Source organism: Scardinius erythrophthalmus (assembly GCF_964197995.2).
Source record: "Scardinius erythrophthalmus genome assembly, chromosome: 10".
NCBI lineage: Eukaryota > Metazoa > Chordata > Actinopteri > Cypriniformes > Leuciscidae > Scardinius > Scardinius erythrophthalmus.
The window spans coordinates 8,298,565-8,322,710 of NC_138230.1; the positions used below are offsets into that span (position 1 = coordinate 8,298,565).

Below are 24,146 nucleotides of genomic sequence, written 5' to 3' on the forward strand. Positions count from 1 at the left end.
CATAATTCATAAGCTTTTATGGCACTGGATTTTAAAGCAGTTTATCTGCATCACTTCAAAAAATGATTAAAACGTTTATTAAAGGAAAATTTGTTATTTTGAAAAATGTTTTTCTTTAGTCCACACAATGAAAGTCCAATGTTATTTTGCACCCATTGACTTCATTGCAATGACAAAAGAATAATTCAGTTCTGTAGAATAAAAGAAAGTCATACAGGTTTGAAACAACATGAGGGTGTCATTTTTAGGTGAACTACTTTAAATAGTTTTAAACATTTTGAACTTGCCATTTAACTCTTTGTGTGCCGTTCCTGCGCAGAAACACCATAAAAACACATTTAAAACTACCAGTATACAGCTGCCGTTACTGCCAAATCATGCCTTCTAGATTCTTCACTGCTATTAGTGCGCTTTTCATCTGTAGGAAAACAACAACAACAGTCTTTTTACAATTTTTATGAATTCATAACAACATGCAATGACAAAAAAAAATCTCCAAATTTAATTTGAGAAAATCTGACGGAGCTGCAATCACAAATACAGGTAAAGAGGTCACAAACTAAAGTTAACTTCTGACAGGACATACTCTCATATTTACCCCACTGTGTTATAAGTGTCTGTGTCAGACTGCTATGAGAGACGTGACACTCATAACTCTCTTCTTCTCTGTGAATCTCCACACTGATTCTCATCTGAAAGCTCTCGTCATCATTGGGTCTGACTCCAGTAGAGCTGAAGGGTTCAACGCTAGCGTTGTTCAATGTGATCTTCATCTCGATGTGTTTGGGGAAGAAGCCAGTGGCCAGACAGCTCAGATTCAGCTTGCTTCGGTCATGAGGAGCTTCAGAGGCAAACGTGTGAACATCTGGTGCATCTGCAATAAGAAACATCGTGAGCAAAGAATATTACTACATCTAAAAAAAGACACTTGATTCTGAATACAAAGACATGAAACACTAAGTTCAAAAGACTGAAGACATCAGATCAACACATACTGCTTATTGAATTATTAAACATGGATATCCAGTCCATGCAGGTCCTGAGGTATGACTGGACGACCAGTTTGCAAACTCTTTGATTGTTCCACTTCATTTTGGTTTCTTTTGCCTTTGGATTTTCTCCATCCACTGCATCGTGTCAGAATTCAAGGCAATAAAATCCTCTCCATCATATCCGTACTCATCAAACGCTTTTACATTCATCACTGGATCCAGCACACAGCCGACTCTCCTCTGTAGTGTATGGAGGCCTAAAAATCACAGCATATATACAGCAGTTGTATACTGGATAATCATTATCAAACTTTCAGTTTGCCTTATGTAGCACATAAATGTAGGTGTGATACCATGTATAAATAAATTATCATTTACATCATTTAGATTTCAGATGTAGTTGGGTTTATGGTTCACATTATAATTCTTGAATGTGACATACGTTGTAATAACGAATGGCCAACGTGGAGATGCAAGTTTCCCAGGTGCTCTTGATGGCAGAATTCATCACATTAACTAACAAACAAAGTCATTGTACTGTTTGTCATCATTTTTGTCTATAAACATTAGATCTAACAATCCTCTTTTTGTCAAATGTTTACTTGAAAGTGTGCTACCGCTTTTGAAGAAACACATTACACTTGATATAATATTTCATGTTATAGCATTCAGATATTTTATGTGTGACCTAAACGTCCAGTTATTTTGAGGGCCACAGTAAGTCCACACTCATATTACAGGTCTGATCACTGATAAAACAGCTGAACTCAGCAGACTCACCGTCACATTTGGATCTTGTGCAGTTTGCCAGAGTATAAACCAGATGTATAAACCAGTCTTTAGATTCATCAGGTTCTTCAGTGTCTCTCCAGATCTCTGAACTCTGGCGGTCTCTTTTCCAGGTTTGTTCTTCATTACTGTAGTGAGAGATCCGTCTGTCATCATACAGACCCACTGCACTGAACTCAGGACCGGAGGATCCAGCAGGTTTGGAGAGAGCGCTGTAAACATACTGGAGAAGATGTCTCTCTGGAGGAAAATAAAAGCAAGACAAATTATTCTGAAAAGATACTGACAAGCCACATTGATCACTAAGTTACATTGGGCTAAGTTCCCAACCACATTCCTGAAAAAAATATAGCACAGAAAGATAAAGTCGTATCAAACCCTAACGGATTTTCTCCTTCTTCTGTTTATTTTACGGTCCAATCCAGTTTCTCGTAGAAAATTAAACAGAAATGTTCTACCTTTTTCTCTATCTGTACATACCATAGACTGTAAAAAGATTTAAAAAAAGAAAAAGAAAAAGAAAAAAAGTAGGCTATGTACATCATGCACATACACATACACTCAGGGACGGATTGACAATCTGTGCGTTCTGGAAAAGTCCAGAACGGCCGTCCAACCGAGGGCCGTCGGCACAAAAAAAAAAAAAGTCTAATAAAGCAGTATTAACAGCCAACAGCAGGGGCACTAATATGATCACTTATGCTACGTGTAAAAAACAACAACTGAGGAAGAAGAGTCGGCCTATAGCCACTGACATTTTATAAGGCTGCACTTTTAAATTTGCTTACATTATATTTGAATAGCAGTGGTCTCCAACGTGGTGCCTGTGAGTTGCCCGCTAACACATTCTATAAATAGCCCCAACTTGCCGTCGGGGTTCCAGACTTCGAATAAATGGTATAATTTTGCAACCTTTTCAACTAAACGTTTCAATTTGAACTTTTGCCTCTACAAAATTACCCAACTCTCTTTGATTGTACGCTGTCATTTGCGTTGCGTATGAGAAAAATCAAATGGCAAACGCTTAAAAAGCGGAACAAAACTTGTTTGATCTGAGCAGCGCATTATCAGCTCGGCCCAAAAAACAGCGATCGCGGACAAAGCTGATCTCGATCACGCGAACATTATTACACAGAGCTGCGCGATCCACTGAGAAGCATTTCAATTCAGCGCAGAATTCTCTCTCTCTATTATAAACCACAAATGACTATGTGATTTAAGCTTGTAAAAAGCCAGATGAAACAGCGCTGATATTCTCAACATATTGACGCAAAAAATAAATAAATAAATAAATAAATAAAACAGGCGAAACATTGTTCCGAGAACAAACCAGTTAGAAGACATTACACACCAAAACCTATGAATTAACTATTAAAAATGCTGTTATATTAATACAGTTATGTATAAATGTATTAAATGTAATGCAGTAGCCTAATGTTTTTGTTTAGAAGTTATGGCAGTTTATTTTTTTATTTTTTTATTTTTTTCATTTATATTTATACTAAATGTTTGGGCTACTGTTTTTGATAACACGTTCAAGCTTCACCATGTTATGTATAATAAATATTGGAGTATAACAAATAAAAATTCCTTCTAGATGTAGCCCTTGCACACAAAAAGGTTGGAGATCCCTGGTATACAGTAGCCTAACTATATGTTTTATAATTACAAGTTTGTGTAATTTGGGTTACTGTAGCCAGTGACATTTCATTATTTGTATTTTATGGCATTGTACATTTTTTGTTTTTATTTGAAGGCTGAGGCTTCATTAATAAACACAACCCCAATTATCATCATTGGTTTTGAGATGTTACTTGCTGTGAATACCTGTCTGATAGGCTACAGTATTGTGGCATAGCATAGTATCAGGACATCCTGGCTAGTGTCTGTCGCACACGGCTAGAGGCGAATGGCCGGATGATGGGCCTATTTGGGAGAAAGTCCAGGGCTGTTTTTTAGCCCCAGTCCGTCCCTGCATACACTGAAGTAACGTACGCAGACATGTTCGATGTTTTATCCACACGGACCGCTCTGACATCACTCTCTGACATCACTCTCTGACATCACTGTAGTTCAGAGAGATTCAGAGAAAGTGAAACTAACTTGATCAACAACAATATGGACTCCTGAAACGATCAACCTCTTTAAACTACAGAATATTTATTGATCCGTTCAAAGAGTCTTGTGGACACATCTGATCCTCACAGGTAAGAGATAGAAATATAAGAGAGATTGTGCTGAACAGGTTTCTAATGGAAGTGAACTGGTTTAGTAGGTTTATGTCGAACTGGAATAAGGTCAGAACCAGATTTAAGCATATCAAATACTTAACTATTTTAGTTGTTCACTGCACTGAAATGGTATCAGAATTGTATTTAAATATGTCATTTGATTGTTTTTAAAGCAAAGTTTGACGTTTCTGTCATTTTGTCACATGGCAGAAAGACTAAAGAAACAGGAAGTAAATGACCTGCAGATTCACTGAACACAAACCTGCTAAACTGCAGATGAAAATCACATTTATAATAAACTAGATCAAAACTAAACTTGACTATAATGTATTTTGTGAAGAGATATGTATATATATAGCCTATGTTTTGTTGGAAAATATATCACTTGTAGTTAGGGTCAAAAGTTCAGTTGAGTTCTCAAAATAAAAGTTACCAAAAGAGCAGGTCAAAGTTCAGTTCTGTAAGTTAACAAACCAATTTGATATAAATTATAAATTTGACTTGAAATAATATTATGATGAATAAGTAAAACTAAGCCGGACTCGAGGTAAGATTTCATTTAAACCTCAGTGACTAAATACACATTAGGAGCAAATATAGGCTTAGATGTTTCTTATAAGTTCTTTGATCATTCAATAACATTTCTATTCTTGAAAACGAAGAGGGAAGAACAATGGCAGAATCTTCACCAACATCAACACAAGCAAGAAAAACCAGGAGACGGAGTATTGAGTCTACACCTCCATGTAAGTCAATCAACAAAAAATAAAAAAACAAGAAGAATGAATTAGTGCATGAATAACTTTCACTCTTCTCATATAATATTTAATATGTAGTTCAGGAGTGTACAGCAGCAGATAATAAAATCATTTCAAATCAAGATTTCAAATCAATATTGCTCCTTCGTGTATTTATTTATTTGGTACAGTAAGTGTGTGTGTAATGAGCTTCACATTAGGGTTCTGATCAGCTTGTCTGGGTTCATTTTGCAGTAATGACCAGCTGACTGTACATGATCTCTAATATATTTGAGTTTCCTCAAAGACGTCACTCTTTGTCTCTAGACATTCTTTACGTTCAACCAACTTCATGAGGTGCATCATGGGAGTCTTTATAAACAGTATTAAATGAGCCCATTAATAATAATAAGGCTAATAATAATAATAATAATTATTGTTATTTAAGTCCTTCAAGCAAAAGCCATTAAATCAAAAAGTCAAATGTGTTTCCAAACTTTAGACTAGAAGTGAAGGTGATTTATCTTCTTCATTTCTCTCTCCAGCGATGTCTTCCTCCAGCGGTCCACTGACTGAGGAGCTTCAGTGCTCTATATGTCTGGACGTGTTCACTGATCCAGTCAGCACTCCATGTGGACACAACTTCTGCAAGACCTGTCTGAATAAGTGCTGGGACAACAGCCAGACCTGCAACTGTCCATATTGTAAAGAAACATTCAAGCACAGACCTGATCTCAAGATTAACACCACACTCCGAGAGCTCGTAGATCACTATAAAAAGAAAAGTCCTAAGAAAAAAGCTGAAGTTCTGAAAAAAGCTGAAGTTCTGTGTGACTTCTGTGAGGAAAGAAAGCTGAAAGCCCTGAAGTCGTGTCTGGTGTGTCAGATTTCTTACTGTGAAACTCACCTGAAGCCTCATTCGAGAGTGGCAGGTTTAAAGAAACACAAACTGATCAATCCTGTGAGTAATCTGGAGGACTATATATGTCAGAAACATGAGAGACCTCTGGAGCTGTTCTGTAGAGATGATCAGACATGTGTGTGTCCGATCTGCACTCTAACAGACCACAAGAACCACAACACTGTTTCTTTAGAAGAGGAGAGTGAAGAGAAGAAGGTAGAAGTTACTGACAAACTGATTTTAAATGGCTCTTATCATGAGGAAACACATGTTCTTTAATATAAATGAATCAGATATGAAAACATATTGTGTGTTGTTCTCTGTCTGTAGACTCAACTGATGAAGACACAGAAAGACACACAGCAGAAGATCCAGGACAGAATCAAGAAGATTCAAGACGTCAAACACTCAGCAGAAGTCAGAAAAGTGAGTTTAAAATAATTAAATTAAATTAATTTTAATATCTTTCATTGTTTATTGAATTGTTGTATAAAAGCAATGTCACACTCACAGTCACACTGCTGGTCTGAATATTGACACGTCTGTGATTCCCTGATCACTTAGTAAAGTAATAACACATCTCTCCTCAACAACACACATGATTTGAGGAATCATTCAGTGCAAACGGGGCAGAATGAGGGATTTTGAAAACCGGCTAAAAACACTGAAGTATGAGAAATAATAACCCTGATTCTTCTCTTAACAAACGCCACTAATAATGTGTTGATTGTCCTGGTTGAGCAGAGAAACACAGAGAAGGAGAAAGCAGCCCGTGTGGAGCTCTTCACTGATCTCATCCGCTCCATTGAGAGATGTCAGACTGAACTGCTGGAGATGATGGAGGAGCAGCAGAAAGCAGCAGAGAAACAGGAGGAAGAGCTCATTGAAGAGCTGGAGCAGGAGATCACTGAGCTAAAGATGAGAAACACTGAGCTGGAGCAGCTCTCACACACTGAAGATCACCTCCACCTCCTACAGGTCAGTCAACATCTCTCTGATCAATGATAATGCAGTATATGACACCATAACACTCCCCATGCTGAAGGATTTCTCCTCTCTCCTGCTGTAGATTTACTCATCCCTGTGCAGCTCTAGAAACACCAGGAACTGGTCTGAGATCAGTGTGAAGACTGATGAGAGTCTGGAGACTCTGAGGAGAGCTCTGACTAAACTGCAGGACTCTCTACAGGAGAAACTCACACAAACTGGTACAGCAATATCAAACACACCGTACAGATACATATATTTATTATCTTTTAATATCAGTAATTAGGCATAAAAATATCTCAAGTAAAAATTTCATAAAATGTTCACGAAACATTCCCAAAGATGTTCTAAAAAGGAGGAATATTTCGAGCTCAAACACAATAGGAGTTCAGGGATTCTCTAAATATCAGCAGAGAAACATTGATCAGATAAAACATGATGTTGTTAACAATTCTTTAAATATAACCTTAAATCTTGTCTATAATTCACACACATAAACATGTCAAAGATCTGATGGTGTTTTATTGTCATTAGTCTCTACAGAACTGAAGAGGAGACAGCAGTATGCAGGTACAGTGTGCTGTCTGCACTACACTAGATTACATTCAGATACTCACAGCTTCATCACTGACCCACAGTATGATTAAACACTGATTATATATTACAGACATCATCACTAAATAAATGTATTATGAATTTGTGATTTATATTCTCTGTTTTCTCAGTGGATGTGACTCTGGATCCTGATACAGCTCATCCTGAACTCATCCTGTCTGATGATGGAAAACAAGTGAGATGTGGAGACATTAGACAGAAACTCCCAGACAAACCAGAGAGATTTGAACCATGTGTAAGTGTCCTGGGAAAGGAGGGATTCTCCTCAGAGAGATTTTATTTTGAGGTGCAGGTGAAGGGAAAGACTGAATGGGATTTAGGAGTGGTCAGAGAATCCATTAACAGGAAGGGATCGATCACAGCGACTCCCAGTGATGGATACTGGACTGTGTGGCTGATGAATGGGAATGAATATAAAGCCTGTGATGATCCTCTTGTCTCTCTGTGTGTGAGAGTGAAGCCGCAGCGGGTCGGTGTGTTTGTGGATTATGAGGAGGGTCTGGTCTCCTTTTATGATGTGGAGTCCAGCTCTCATCTCTACTCTTTCACTGATCAGTCTTTCACTGGAAAACTCTATCCATATTTTGGCCCGTGCCCTAATGATGGAGGTAAAAACTCAACTCCACTGATCATCACACCTGTCAATTACAATAAATGAATTTACAGCCGTAATATGAAATACACAATGAAAATGATTTATATAATTACAAATCTAAACATGTTTTGCTATATTTTCATAATTTGTTTTTCATTGTTAAAATCTATAATTCTAGCTATAATTGCAAATTATATTGTGAAAGTATAATGCTTGTTTAACTATTTTATTTTCAACTTTTCATAATTATTCATGCCATTGTTTTCTCCCATCTCATCCTGACAAAGTGAAAGTGTCTGTATTTTTTTTTTACATCAAAATCAACCATATTATGATAATATTAATAAATTATCAAAGCTGTGTATAATTGCTGTGATAAAAGCTGTGATAATTCTGTGGTAAATCAGATGGTAATACCTCAATATATATCAGAACTGCATGATTATCATATTCATACACTACACTATGGATCTTCAAAGTATACATAAAAAACACCATGATATTATGATCATGGTAATAACAAAAAAATTGAAAAAGGAGAAGAAGAAGAAGACATTGTAGGTCTATTACCAAGTTACCTGTCAAATGTTTAACCATAAGAATATAATAAAATAATAGACAAATTTCAACACACATCAGATTCATTTAAATGCTCATTTTTTATTGATACAGTTGAAATCATCTTCATATAAAATATAGGACTGTTTAATATCTGATGGTGCTGATATGAAGTAGAGATACAAATATGAAACTTTATAAAAGATATTTCCTTCTTTCAGGACATATAGAGATTATTCTATTAAAGATGCCTATTTATATTGCTGTTTATGTTTAATGTCTTTTGATCTGTATGAAAATTGAGCACAGCTTCTCTTTACAGTAGATAGTGATAATTGAGTGAGTGATTGTTAAGTTCTGATGGTTTTAACAGAGACGGCAAGACAAATGTTCTGTCCACTGAGGTTTAGGACACAAGATGAAACCAAAGACCCCAGAGAACGGCTTTAATGGGACCCGGAGTCTCTCCTGGGACAAAGACACAATTTTCATATTTCCATAAACAGAGTCACTGCATCTAACGGAAGAGTCATGAGAATTTCTTAAACCAATGGCTGCAGATTATGTTTAGAAAGGGGTTTGGAAAGATTATTTCTGCTTTGTGATGTTTTTAATCCTCTTCTTTTATGTAAAGTAGGTCTATTTGTACTTAAAATGTATATGGCTGTCATTAACAAAATGTCAAACCAAGCTGCATTATCATTAAACGTAATTTTAATGCAAAATATGAAAAGACAATGCAGAAAAGCAGAGCGCATGTGGCGGAAGACAAAACTTGTAGTCCATTATAACATCTACAAAGACAGCCTTCATGCTTTCAATATGGAACTAGGCAAAGCTAGAAAGACTTTCTTCTCAAATATTATAAACAGTAATTTAAACAACACACACACTCTTTTTGCTACTGTAGAGAGACTGACAAACCCCCCAAGCCAGATTCCCAGTGAAAGTGCAGTGAGTTTGCTTCTTTCTTCTCTGAGAAAATCAATAATATCAGAAAGGTGATCAGCACATCCTTGAGTTGCCCTGGGGTCAGACAGATCAAACCACCTGAGAAAGTAGTTACTATGTCTGATTTCAAAGAAATTGATGGCAAAATTTTAGAAGAAACCGTACAGCACCTTAAAACATCAACATGCGCTCTTGACACACTTCCCATCATTTTTCAAAAGTGTGTTAAACAGTTTAGAAGCAGATCTTCTAGAAGTGGTAAATGCTTCACTTCTCTCTGGTAGTTTTCCAAACTCCCTGAAAACTGCAGTTGTCAAGCCCCTCCTGAAAAAGAGCAATCTGGATAAGACCATATTAAGCAACTATAGGCCGATCTCAAATCTTCCTTTCATAGGCAAGATCATTGAAAAAGTTGTCTTCAATCAGCTGAACAAATTCTTATGCTCGAATGGATACTTTGACCATTTTCAGTCTGGTTTCCGACCGCACCACAGCACAGAGACAGCGCTCATAAAGATAATAAACGATATTCGCTTAAATACTGATTCAGGCAAACTATCAGTGCTGGTGCTACTCGACCTCAGTGCTGCATTTGACACTGTCGATCATAACATACTTCTGGACAGGCTGGAAAACTGGATGGGGCTTTCTGGGATAGTCCTAAAATGGTTCAGGTCATACTTAGATGGGAGAGGTTATTATGTGAGTATAGGTGACCATAAGTCTGAGTGGACATCCATGACATGCGGAGTCCCTCAAGGCTCAATTCTTGCGCCACTCCTGTTCAACCGGTGTATGCTCCCAATGAGCCAAATAATGAGAAAGAACCAGATCTCTTACCACAGCTATGCAGACGACACACAGCTCTACTTAGCCCGATCGCCTAACGATTACAGCCTCATTCACTCCCTGTGCCAATGCATTGACGAAGTCAGTTGGATGTGTCAAAACTTTCTTCAGTTAAACATAGACAAAACTGAAGTCATTGCATTTGGAAACAAAGATGAAGTTCTCAAGGTGAACGCATACCTTCACTCTAGGGGTCAAACAACTAAAAATCAAGTCAGGAATCTTGGTGTGACACTAGAGTCAGACCTTAGTTTCAGTAGTCATGTCAAAGCAATAACTAAATCAGCATACTATCATCTGAAAAATATTGCAAGAATTAGATGCTTTGTTTCCAGACAAGACTTAGAGAAACTTGTGCATGCTTTCATCACCAGCAGGGTGGATTATTGTAATGGACTCCTCACTGGCCTTCCCAAAAAGACCATAAGACAGTTGCAGCTCATACAGAACGCTGCCGCCAGGATTCTGAGCAGAACCAGAACATATGAACACATCACACCAGTCCTCAGGTCTTTACACTGGCTCCCAGTTAAATTTAGGATTGATTTTAAAGTATTATTACTGGTATATAAATCATTCAATGGCCTAGGACCTCAATATATTGCAGATATGCTCACTGAATATAAACCCAACAGATCACTCAGATCACTAGGATCATATCAGCTAGAAATACCAAGGGTTCACTCTAAGCATGGCGAGTCTGCTTTTAGCTATTATGCCAGCCGCAGCTGGAACCAGCTTCCAGAGGAGATCAGATGTGCTACATTAGTCACTTTCAAATCCAGACTCAAAACACTTCTGTTTAGCTATGCATTTAATGAATGAACACTGTGCCAATGTTCGTCCGACTGTTTGTACTGTTTAATTTTTCTGTTTGTTTTTCTCAACTGTTTTAATTATTCTTATGTCTTTTTATTATTTTAATTTCTTCTATAAAGCACTTTGAATTGCCATTGTGTATGAAATGTGCTATATAAATAAACTTGCCTTGCCTTGCCTTCATTATCACAGACCTTAGCTTTTAAGGAGCTCAGTGTCTCCATCAGCCATCTTTTCCTCTGGATGTGTGTGGAAAGTCTGATCACAGTGATTGTGTCGTTCTTCAAGTATTTTCCTGTTGGATTCAGCAAATCCACACTAAAATTCCTGAACTTCCTGATCTTTGTGCTTCAACATCCTGCAGTGAGAAACCTGGAGTAATTCTGCCATTAATCATTACAAATTACATGTTCCATCGTCATCTTTTAGTTTCACATGCCTTTATTTAAGGTAAAAAAAAAAAAAAACTCTCCGAAATTTGCCATCTGGTAAAAAAGAATAAATTTAAATTAAAATGTAAAAACTTCACATGAAGGGTTTATTCATGATTAGAGATATTAGGGTTGAGTTATATATGCAGGATTTCCATAACCTTATATTCTTATATTAAACTGCATATTTTATCAGACATTTTGTCTCAGAAATGTATATGTACAGTACATAGTTAAAAAAAAGAAAACATAATTTTACTGAACCTCAAATATTTGAAAGTTGTTGTTTATTATGTAACAAACATTTTATGAAAGGAAACACAACACAGGAGCAGTTTTAAAGAAGCCATTCATATGTAAAAATACATCAAACATTTAAAAACAAAGTTAAAATTATTCTTTTGAAAGCAACACAAATAGGAAGCCATCTGTTAAATCATAATTAATATGTGAATATTTCATGTGAGACTTATTAAAAATTAATGGATAAAACACTAATTAATGTGCATTAAAATAGTGCACTGTAAAATTCACTGTTTCATACAAACAACATTTTCTGTCCACATTCTAATGCATTATTACATGATTCAATCCTGTCTCGCTGAACACACACCTCACATATTAACACTCAGTGTGTGTTTTGTTCAAATGTAAGTTTTCATTGAGGAATGTTGCTGTTGGAGGGAATTTAAGGCCTGATGTTAATGCAAACACATGGAAAATTACTCAAACGTAAAATCAAAACTGAGTCACTTTGGCACGAAACACGTTCGGTTCAAATGATTTGAGTTTATCATTTAAACTGTGAAATACATTTACACAATCTAATGTGTTGTTCTAGTTTAGAGATTTTTAACATACAGATTAGGGAGAATGTAACACCTAAATGTATATCATGTATATCATACATGTATAAATGATGTCAAACGTTTCATAAATGTGTTTCTATCACACAGCGCTCTGTTCTTCAGCACATCTACAGAAGCAGTTTTGAATTATTTGGCATTGCAGTTTTTGCAGAGAATCTTTGTCCCGTCGGGGAAGAATCCAGCGCCGACCAGAGACACCGAACACTCAGAACACTTAAAGGGCACCTATGACTCTTTTCACAAGATTTAAAATAAGTCTCTGATGTCCCCAGAGTATGTATGTGAAGTTTTAGCTCAAAATACCCAACAGATAATTTTTTACAGCATGTTTAAATTGTCATTTTTTGGGGCACAGAAAAACACGCTGTTTTAGTGTGTGCCCTTTAAATGCAAATGAGCTGCTGCTGTCCGCACAGGGGGCGGAGCCTCACGAGCTTGCGCTCAGAGCCAGGACAATCTCATCTGATAATATCAGAACAGAAACTCTCAGTTGCGGTGTTCATTTCATTCGGAGTCAGACAATAATGCCCACAGAGCCAGAGAATATATGCTGTATAGAGATAGAACAGGTATAGTTTAGTTTAATTACGGTTAGGCTATAACTTATTTGTCATCTGCTTTTATCCACTATTAAGCCTGCTGTGGCAGACCCTGTCCAAATGATGACCAAAATATGCTGATGAGTTCAGTGAAGCTTATTGTACATCACACAAAAGATGAAGCGTTAGTTTTACTCCAGAGAATCACTATAAGAGCTGAATAAATACAGTATAAGAAGTGCGCATTAAAGTCTTATCCATAAACTCTATCTCTCTCCCTTTCATTGTCATCAACATACACAGCGAAGTACACAAAACACTCGTTACAACCAACCAACAGTAAACAAATATATACACACCTTTTCAGTGGGTGCTTATAAACTGGTAAACTTTATATCGGTAAAACTACTCGATGAGCTGTCATAAAGAGCGCGCTCTCACTTTCATTTCTGCCAGTAATGTTAGTCCTGTCACTCCTCCGGAGAGTGTAAGCTGGATCACAAACAGTACAGATCCATCCTCGAGTAACAACGGGATTAAATGAAGACTGCTTCTTACATCCAACAACAAAACACCTCAATCGCTTAGGAAACATTCTTGTATACAGCGGCTCTGGCGTCGGAGCAATGGCGGACTGTGTCCAGCTCACTCAAGGCGGGGCTATGCTCAAACTGCAGTGTCAATCAACAGTCGTGGGCGGGGCTTGTGCAATTCTACGTCACATTGCATAGATTTTGAGAACAGCTCATTCTGAGACACTTATGATTTATGGGTATTTAAAAAAAAAGCACTGTGTGGATTTTCATCATTATAGGTTGGTTGTGAACACACACTGCCAACACACGTTTATGTTCAAACACCATGTAAAAGTGAATTTGGTATAATAGGTGCCCTTTAAATGAGTAATGAAATACAGGCCAAATTACAGGCATTGTTTGTTAGCCTATAAACTAGCAAATTTTTTATTTTACTTTTTGTATTTGTATTTATACTAAATTTGACTAAACACAATAAAGCCATTCATCAGAAACCATGTGTGTGTAACTTTTTTATTTCACTGTTAATATACATTTAAGGCTGTTCTACAATTGTTTAAACAAGCGTTTCTAAAATAGCCTACATTAAAAAGGGTCTGTAAGGAGGTGATGGTTCAACCTTCCTGGTTCAAAAAAAAGTTTTTTATATATATATTTTTTTAGTATGGTAATTAATGATGCACTCTAACAACGATAACAGTAATTTTGGTGGCTATCATTTGGGGAGAGGCAGAGGGGTTTTGCCATTTAGTGGTCCGTGTACTCCTGGGAAGATGAATGGCATTGATTATGATGCTAACAGAGTACATTTTTCTACTCCAGTGTCTCACGATATGCCACTACTTGAAATGAGCTTATCAGAATCTACTGTAACACTATCTAATGAACAGGTAAAACAACTGAGCTCTGATCTTAAAAGTGAGGGCAGAACATTGCAAAATCGGGACATGGAGCTTGCAGGGTGGTACATTTAGGGAAACTCTCAGGGAAACTATTGAGCCTCCATCTGGAGGAGGGCGATGGTAGGCACATGAGTTCAACCTCCTTTGATAGTGATGACATTGAGTCTGTATATGCTTTCTTTTGTGAAAATGTCCCAAAGTCTAGCAAAGTAATCTTGCAAAACACCATGCACAGCTCAAAGTGAAAGTTTGTTCTACACTAATATTTTAGTGCAGGATAAAGTTGAGTTGAAAGGAATGATGGATACTGGGTCGATGGCGACTATATCAGTGCTGATATAATACCCATGTTAAAACAATCAGGCGTGATGACAGATGACATGCTGGGCCCTGCGGATATTGTTTTAGTGGGTTGTGGGGGTAAACAAACCAGTCCTTTAGGACTATGCGATTTGAAACTTGAAGTTTATGGGTACAAGTTTTTAATCCCAGTCCTGTTTGTTGAAGGACAGATTGATTCCATTGTCTTGGGTACAAATGTGCTTAAGCCACTTATACGACATTTCAAGTCAAAAAATCTGTTTGATGTTATTTAAAAGATTATTGAAGATCTAAAAATATAAGTAGACATAATAGGAAAAAATAACAATTTCAGAAAATGAGCAAATCGTTTTACTTTGGAAAGCATAAAGAATGCCGTTTGTTATTTTACATCCTCTTCAGTCCTTTTGTGTATTTCCTGATGGGTATTTTCCACTAATGAGCCAGTTTCGCAGAGCTAAAAGCACCGTCATGCTTGTGGAGAATCAGTCCGACTCCTCGTGGCTGTTTCTGCTGTGAATATGAATATGAGTGTGTATGAATATTGATCTACAGAGGAGAGGAAAAACAGTCTTGAACACTTTATAACATTTTCATCCATATTTTAAATTTGTAAGTTTTATTATGTAATTAAATCATTAATTTGTTTATGTTAGAATGATTTTGCCTGTTAAATAAATTTACCATTTACCCTTTTTCTAGTTATTATCTGAATGGTTTTTGTTGCAGCATAGAATATAAATAAAAGTTAAATATATGTTGATGATTATCTTAAACCATTTTAATTCTTAAATTGGACTATTGTTTTTTTATCATTGATAGTTTGATTAGAATTAATTATATTTCTGTTTTCTCTTTAATTTGAAAGTTTTAGTAATTTTGATGCCTTTTTGTTACATTTTTATTACAATTTTCTAAAAATGTTTTCCATATCATTTTTATTTATTTATTTTAGTTTAACTAAGTCAAACTAAATAAAAATGAGTAATGTTTAAATGTTTAATATATTTTATTTTATTTAAACCATCCGTTCTCCAGTCACTTTATCCTCTACAGGGCTGTGTGTATTTTATTTCAGTGAACATTTATTTTATTTATTTCTTCTCTTTTTTTTTCTTTTTTTTTAGTTAACTATGAATGAACATGGGTGAATTCAGGTTGATTGAGACACTATTTCCCAGTAAACTCAATGCCAAAAAGTGTCCAAGTCAACCTGAATTTACCCTATATATCATGTACAAGTACCATAGTCTTAATATCTGATACCATTCTCTGCACAATAGACCACCACAGTGTTTTTAGGGCAGAAATTACACGAATCCTTTATAATCCTGTAACAATTGTAGAGATATAGGCTACTTATATAATGCAATGTAGGACAAATCATGCAAAGTGAATTAAACATCACTAAAAAAACACTATGGTAAACCAAATATATCGTTAAAGTAACATGGGACTCAGTACCGTATATTAAAGTATAATATACCATGGTATGTACCGTGGTATCACTATTGTTGTTTGTATGACTGCAATGTTATTTTCCCTTATGATTCGACTCATTTGTATGCATTTTGATGTTTTTTTAAATACTTTAAATTACATTTATATACTTATATAATCTAATTTAGGACACAAAACATGCCTATTCCTTCATTAATTACTCATGGCACATTACTGAATACATTTAACAGTAGTTACAATAGACACAGTCTACCTCGCTAGTGGAAACCGTGTAGCTCCGCCTCCTGGATCATTTGATTGGCTGCTATTTGTGGACGCGACGCTGGGTTTTATATGCTCTTCCGCCATTGGCCCGTGGCGCTGTCAATCGGAAATCCTAACTCTCTCCATGTTAGACTGAAGTGTGTGAAAGTGCTGGTGAAGGTCTCGTATGTGTTCAGATATTTCAGCGCGTTAATGGACTAACTGAGACATAAACGAGACGAGCGGCAGACAGACTGTGCATATAGCATGATAAGTAAGTATGTTTAAAAACTGCCTTCGTTTAAGCTTTGAATGTGTCTCGTGTACATGCACCGATGGCGTGGCGGTTCATCTCATGTGTCTGACTAATCAAACTGACCTGAAAGAAGCAGCTCTGATGGTTAAACTCATTTATGTGTCTTTGCAAACTTCATACGAGCAAGCACAGATGTGGACATGTTAGATGAGAAGGGTTGATGAAGGACAGGCATTGCTTTTGCTGTTTTAAGCAGTTGGCATGCAACACAGTTATGCACGAGCTGTCATTGCTGAATTGTGTGTATGCGCGAGCGTGGAGGTATGCATATGTGTGTGTTTCTGAGTGTATGTATGTATGTATGTATGTGATTGCATGTTTAAATGCTTGTTTGTGTGTATTCATGCATGTATGTGAGTGTTAGTGCTTGCTTGAATGCTTGTGTAGCTTACATGTACATATGTACATAGGTTTGAGTGTCAATGTATGCATTTGAGTGTTTGTGTTACATGTTTGAGTGCTTTGTGTGTGTGTGTGTGTGTGTGTGTGTGTACATGCTCACCTCCATGGTTGTCTGTTACATTTGAGTGTGTATGCATGCATGAGAGTGCGTGAGAGTGTTTGAGTGCTTATTTGTATTTACAGTATGTGTGTGTGTGTGTGTGTGTGTGTGTGTGTGTGTGTGTGTGCATGGATGGATGTGAGCCTTATGCCTGTGCTTGCAGTCGTGTAATGTGAGTTGCACACTCAGCCGGTTTGCTTTCCTTCCCGTCACTGCAGGACAGATGATCAACCTGTTTTTAAAGGAATGAGATTATAAAAGGAAATGACCTCTGTCATATGAGAGAAGCCACTCGTGCAGAGATAAGAGTCCAGCGCGTGTGTGTATAAAACCACAGTCGTGTCCGCTCATTCTCTGACAGCAGATTAGATGCATGCAGATGAGGCTGGTGTTCTTCTGCCATGTACAGATGAGTTCTGCTGTTATCATGGCATGTTCTGTGATCAGATGGAGTAGATGTGAGCAGTGAACATCTCTTTAGTTTCAGGTTCAGTGGTCTCAGCCTCAGATTGCTCGGACACAGCCTGTTTTACTGACCGTCTGATGCGTATTGTGGCCAGAAATGACAAGAGCTGCAAGTGAAATCTCTGTTGAGTCACTGGATTTACTGAGTTTGTGGCATTAAAGATGCTTAGAGATTGAGTTTGAGGCTCTTAGTAGCAAATAAACTATATATTACAGTCTTGACAAAATGACGATTGATTAAAAAGCAAGAAATCTATGTTGATGAGCTGCATATCGATTTTTAAATCCCAAGATTGATCTTTTGGTCTGTGCTGGTTTCAGTTGATGTGTGAACAATTGTGTGAACAATTTAGCAATCGCAATATGCTTTGTGCTTTGTTGATTTTTATATCAAACAAAGTCTCAGCTTTAATGTTATCAAGAAATTCAAGCAATAATTGTTTTAAGAAACTGGAGTAACTGAAATGTCAGTCACATGTAGTCGCTTAGTCAGTGTTTCAACTGCGGAAAGACGTCAATAATACAGCTTGAATATTGCACGTAAAGTTACATTTACCTCAGCCAGTGACCATAAAACTGACAGTAAAATAACTCTAGAGAGGCGCATTTTGATAAATATAGCCTATTTCATATATTTTTACTTAACCTATTAGTGTTGTCTTGTAAATAATCCTTCCTGAAAGCTAGTTTTTATGTTTATATTTTCATATCTCATAGTATAGTTTCATAATATAGGCTAGTTTATATTTTAACAACGAACTGTATAGAAACATAATTTTATAACTAAATATTGATATGAAAACATGAAAATATGTTTGTGTACAACTCAGTGTTGATTATTAGTATATCAAAAAAAAAAATTTGAATAGTTTATTTAATCTTTAATATTACAGTAATGTACCAACTGACAGAGTTCCATAACTTTCCTGTATAGTTTAAAGCATTAGCTAAGAGATTGTTTTTCTTAAAATAATATTGACATTTAGCCCCCGTCCACACTACTGCGTTTTCGTTTAGAAACGGAGAATTAAAACGAATACGATCTCCGTCCACTCCAGCGTTTTAGCTGCGTATTAGAATTGATCTCAGTCCACATTAAAACGATTGAAAACGCGGATCACGTGACCATTCACCAACACTGGACATGCATGTGCGGTGTAAACACAACTTCATTGATAAAATGATCCCACCATGCGCTGGTTCTTCCCGGGTTAACCCAAAACCGACGCTCCATGTACGGTCGATACCGCCGCTGCACACGGGAATTGTCACAGATCGCTCGAATAATAGCTTGCCTCCAGCGCATGTAGGCAGTTTTAGCATTGTAAAATGCAGAATTTACTTGCACAACAGCTGCTAGCAAAGATATACGCCATGGCTGATGACATCCAATCATAGAGCCGAGCGTGAGCCTCTACTATGTCATCGTTTCTAAAGTCCTCCGTTTTGACCCGTCCCTAAAACGCCCTCCGGAGATTCAAAATGAAAAACGGGTCAGCAGCGTTTCTAAACTTCTCCGTTTTGGGTCTCCGTTTTAGCCGTTTTAGTGTGGACGGGAGGTGCAAACGTAGCAAAAGGTCTCCATTTTTAAACGAAAATGCAGTAGTGTGGATGGGGCCTTACTGTCCCTGATAGTATATCTAAACTAGGGCTGGGTGATATGGAAATGCTATTTTCTATTGCGGTTTGCTATGTATTTTCTACTTTTTTTCCCTATTTGGGACCTTTTCAGATATTTCAGTATCGATATTGAAATATTGATATTTTTGACAACAAACAGCCTACACTTTCAGTGCCTCTCCCTATTTTCTCCATGCCAGTCTATTTCTGTGCTATTATTAACCTTTGGATAAACCTGCTCAAAATGGTTCTCGGATTAAACAAACTGTTTAACAAAGTCTCTTCCTGAATTCTTGGGCAGGATAAGCTGTAAATGGGTCCAGGCTTAATGCCGACAGTCAAGAGTATAGCAGTGCGTCACTAGCGCGGAGTGATACTGATCATTGGTTCCTCTTTCACTGTTATCATTCCAGCCTCTGTGGTTTGGATTGTCCTCCCTCGTGCCAGCTCCACGTCTGGCCTTTAAATGGCACTTTATTAAGACTCACGGATGCTTATTAATGTGTGAAGGAGGTCTGGGAAGTTTCATTACTGGTGGATGTCCACTCTCTGGTCTACATGCGTGACCCACGGGCAGTTCATTAATCTGTGGTTCAAATCAATAGGATACAGGAAGTGCAAATATGTAAATGTCAGTGTTTGTAATGTGTTGGAGTGTGTGTGGTGTGATTGGCTCTGACAGCGTCTCCAGGATCCTCGGGGTCCATCGCTTTAGAGCACAAACCCAGAGCTGTCATTAAGAATAACAGCTTTATAAGTGTTTGCAGATATGACAGCTCGCTCGCTCACGGCTCTGAGGAAAATGAGAGATTTGTGCTGCTGCCTTAATAAAATTGACTTTTTCTTTTCCTTCAAGTGCCCCCAATATCTTAATTTCTCATGTGTTTTAGCTATTAACTTTCCAGCCAAGTGACCTAGAAATAATTCTTTTTTTCTCCTGATTAAATGCACGCTGTGATTGCAGTTTCCACTGTACGTGCTTTTATGAGCATTCATCTGATCAGGCTCACGTTTGAGTCAGATAAGGAACAGATGAAGCTAGTCACTGTTTGCGTTTAATATCAGCATAAAGGTGAGGATGCTAAATAAATAGGAAGTGAGTTTGTATCTTTGCAAAAGTTTTGCATGTTTAAATTTGTCATTGCCTATCTGACTTGGTATTCAGGCAATGGAATATATGAAGAGTTCAGATGCAAAAGTCTCTAAGTGCCATCTGAAATTTTCTTCTAGAATGATCATTTTTATCAAGCTTGTATATTTAAGTTCAGTAATTTCACTTAAATGGCAATTAATAGGTAATTTGCATTGCCATGGCATTTAAGTGAAATGACTGAACTTAAATATACAAGCTTGATAAGAATGATCATTCTAGAAGAAAATTTCAGATGGCACTTAGAGGCTTTTGCATCTAACTCTTCATGTGTAATATATATATTTCTCTGTGTGTGTGTATAGTATATAAACACATTTTTATACATATTTGTGTGTGTGTGTGTGTGTATATATATACACACACAAATATTAAGGCAGCAGCACAAATCTCTCATTTTCCTCAGAGCCGTGAGCGAGCGAGCTGTCATATCTGCGAAGAGTTTATAAAGCTGTTCTTCTTAATGACAGCTCTGGGTTTGTGTATGTATGTGCCTGTGTATGTATACACAGGCACACACACAAATAAATATAATATATATAAATATAATAATACACATATATTATGTAAACAGACTTTTATGTTAGATGCGATTAATCACGATTAATCGATTTTACACTCCTACATTTTCTGCTGTTTTGAATCAAGCCTATTGCTGAACCAATACTTCTCCTTATCCAATCATCATATTATTTGGCTCCGATCATCTTCAGACCAGTCTTCACAAAAGCCACAAATTGGATTTTTGGTGTTCGACGTCATTTTCTAGAAAACGTATGTTTACGTAACCTGACCTGCTGATAGGGTTGGGCCGATAGACATTACCATCGTCCATCGCGATGGCTGAAAGACACATTTTCCATGGTGACTGGTCATGCTTGGCACGTGATTCGCCACAGCCAAAATAGCGCTGTATGACAGATGTAGCGCTTTTATTTCTAAATATTAACAAACTTGCTTACCATGTCATCATCTATCTTCTGAGTTTGAAGTTTGTGAGTTTGTTTTGTCGTTTAAAAACCTTTATAAATGATCTTGATGTGTAACGTGAGATGTTTGTTTGGGCCGCATTTCAGAGATTCCTGTCTGTTGGATTTATTAAAGCACGTGAATTCATCAGTTTCTCCCGAAATACATGAAAGTTAGTGGCCGGTGAACTGGGAGAAGAATAGAGTAAACTTTATAGTTACTTACACTGTCTATCTGATATGAATGAAACACGTCGGCAAATAGGCCTATAATTTGAATGGATTGCTATTGCTGCTTCCATAGACACCATTGTGTATTTTACAAACTATAAATGTATTGTTTTGCTATAAATGATATGTATTTAAATGTCTGAAACCTAAAATAAACATTATGTGGTTAAAAACACTGAACAGTTGTGATATATAACAAGCGCTGAGCACGTCCGTCTCAAAATTGATGAGATGTAGAGGAAAATATCTAGTGGAAAATGATAAATGTTACGTTACAGCAACACTTGGACAGATAGCCTAATTACAAGATGACTTGTGTAAATGGACTGCATGGACTAGTTAAAGGGATGGTTGATTATGATTTCGCGTTTTTTTAACTTTAGTTAGCCTGTAATGTTGCTGTTTGAGCATAAACAACATCTGCAAAGTTACAACGCTCAAAATTCAAAGCAAAGGGAGATATTTGCTTTTAAAGAAATTGCTTTTTAAGGACTACAACAAAAGACTGGTAGAGACTACACCACATTCCTCCCGGGTTAGTGACATCACTAAGCCTAAAATTTACATAAACCCCGCCCCCTGAACACGATTTATAGATTATCAAGACAGAATATGTTAATCAATGACTAGAAGATAACTACACATTAGCTTCATAAATTCATCAACTAGCCTAACCATTCAGAAATGTCCTGTTGCTTCTACATGTTGTCACTTCTTCTTGAGTCTCTCCATCATTGTCTGACTCCGGTTTGAACATAAAAGGCTAAAAGTTCTTGAAATTTTCAATGCATGTGTGTGTGAGGTAAAAGGACACAAGCTGTTGAAGCTCCGCCCCCTGTGCCGGGAGCAGCAGCTCATTTGCATTTAAAGGGACAGACACAAAACGGTGCGTTTTTGCTCACCCTCAAAAAGTGACAATTTTAACATGCTATATAAAAATATCTGTGGGGTATTTTGAGCTAAAACTTCACACACACACTCTGGGGACATCAGAGAATTATTTTACATCTTGTGGAAAGGGCATTATACCAGCCCTTTAAAAGAACCGCTAATTTTTAAAAGAACTTTTAAACAAACAGTCAAGAGCGCTACATAAAAGAGTCATAGTCTTGAACTGAAAGCACTCATAGTGGGAGATTAAGGCCTGTGTCGTGGTGTTTCCCAGTTTCAGAGGATGTTGTGAATAATTAGTTTCTGCTTTTAAGCTAAATGCATAGAAACTGGAAGCGGAACATTGTTAGTGTTTGCAGGATTACTCAAGTCATGATGTTTTCCATATGTTCAGTCACATGCATTAGGTGTGGTGCAACCGTTCGTGATTGTCTTTCTTGTCTCATAATGCTTCTGACAGCACACGTTTGTTCTGGTATTACTCAGATGATGTCTGTGTCGTGTGTGAGTTGCATAATTTTCTAAATGGCGTCTGGAGTCCAGCAGCATTAGTGTTTCATAAATGGTGTGATTATATTCTTCTGTGCTATAAAGGTGGATATTGTGCGTCTGTCAGAGTGAATATCGCACAGGGAAAGGAACGTCTCGAGGGTGAGTGAAATGAGTATTTTCACACTTTGTGCAGCTCATTTTTGACGGTAAAATGTAGTTTTATTTTAATAACTGTCTTGAAATGAAAATCTTTTGTGAATTTGTCAGTCTATGAACAATTGACATGGGAGTTCAGTTCTGAAAAAATTACTAGGAAAAATGATTTTGTGTTTCATGGGGGAAAAAAAAATATATAATGTTTTTTTCTTTCTTTTTCCCCCCATGAAACAAAATATTTTTTTCTAGTAATAATTTTCTCAAAATTAACCTGTTAAGTGTGCAAATTTAACAAAAACAGAGAAAAAAGTCTGCATTGACTTGTACTCAACCCCCTTTTTTGTAATATAGTGTCTCAGATTACATTACATTATACATTTTAGGAAGCCATACAATTAGAAAATAATAATAATTTTAGATGATTATTATTATGATTAATGCTATGACAGTAATAGCCTATATATTGTAAAAAAAGCACTGTAAAATAAATGAATATTAGTCGAAATTAATCCATTAAATCTGATGATGTTACATAGAACTTAATAAATTATAATATATTGATATTTAATATTAATATATTTTCTGTCCAATTTAAGTTTTACTTTCAATAAAAGTGTGGTATTTTATTTTATTGGCTTTTTTTAAATTCAGTATCATTCAAATTATTGAATTTCAATAAAAAGTCTAATATACAATTATACAAAAAAAGCAAATTTAAAATAAGAAATAAATATATATTGTTTTACTCAAGTTTTTTTTTAAACTTTACAATCCAAAGTTCAGGCAGACATTTAATCAGTAAAGCAGGTTCAGATATCAGCTGATGCTAATACACCCACATTAACCACATGTGTGCTGATAAATCAGTCCCTTTCCTACTTCGTCTGTCGCCTTCTAGCAGATTATCCTGACTGATCTTTCTCAATTTACGTCAAACTGCAAAGAGGACAAAACTGTAGTGACACGTCTTCTTAAGTCATATGCCATCAGTGATTAATATTCTTGCCTTTGTGAACAGTTTCCATTATC

The 24,146-nt window shown here is 36.6% G+C and overlaps 2 protein-coding genes across 7 annotated transcripts in view; both read left to right on the forward strand.

Moving 5' to 3' along the window:
- Positions 1-3,676: 3,676 nt before the first annotated feature.
- Positions 3,677-9,126, forward strand: LOC308697507 (E3 ubiquitin-protein ligase TRIM39-like). 3 transcript variants are annotated; one of them, XM_081376807.1, is made up of 8 exons: positions 3,677-3,988; positions 4,675-4,758; positions 5,295-5,866; positions 5,981-6,076; positions 6,395-6,628; positions 6,720-6,858; positions 7,172-7,207; positions 7,363-9,126. In XM_081376807.1, the coding sequence occupies exons 2-8, from the start codon at positions 4,686-4,688 to the stop codon at positions 7,908-7,910; spliced, it is 1,698 nt and encodes a 565-aa protein (XP_081232933.1). In that variant the 5' UTR covers positions 3,677-3,988; positions 4,675-4,685; the 3' UTR covers positions 7,911-9,126. The 3 variants fall into 3 exon arrangements, with proteins under 3 accessions (XP_081232933.1, XP_081232934.1, XP_081232935.1); XM_081376808.1 differs by lacking the exon at positions 4,675-4,758 and having other exon boundaries at positions 3,847-3,988; positions 7,363-8,663; XM_081376809.1 differs by lacking the exon at positions 4,675-4,758 and having other exon boundaries at positions 3,860-3,988; positions 7,181-7,207; positions 7,363-8,663.
- Positions 9,127-16,439: 7,313 nt separating this feature from the next.
- Positions 16,440-24,146, forward strand: part of hycc1 (hyccin PI4KA lipid kinase complex subunit 1) — a 38,799-nt gene continuing 31,092 nt past the window's right edge. For 2 of the 4 annotated variants that reach the window (XR_014030989.1, XM_081377130.1), the window contains exon 1: positions 16,440-16,600. The gene's annotated coding sequence lies outside the window, so the exon portion shown is untranslated. Of the gene's footprint in view, positions 16,601-22,791; positions 23,121-24,146 lie in introns of those variants that run through there. The other 2 variants (XR_014030990.1, XR_014030991.1) reach the window with 2 other exon arrangements.

What these genes read in the sequence shown, in the direction of transcription:
- LOC308697507 (XM_081376807.1), top strand. Translation starts at nt 4,686, where the DNA reads ATGGCAGAATCTTCACCAACATCAACACAAGCAAGAAAAACCAGGAGA. An exon ending in AGGAGAGTGAAGAGAAGAAG is followed by an intron (nt 5,867 to 5,980) that starts GTAGAAGTTACT and finishes CTCTGTCTGTAG; the next exon opens with ACTCAACTGATGAAGACACA. An exon ending in GGAGAAACTCACACAAACTG is followed by an intron (nt 6,859 to 7,171) that starts GTACAGCAATAT and finishes TATTGTCATTAG; the next exon opens with TCTCTACAGAACTGAAGAGG.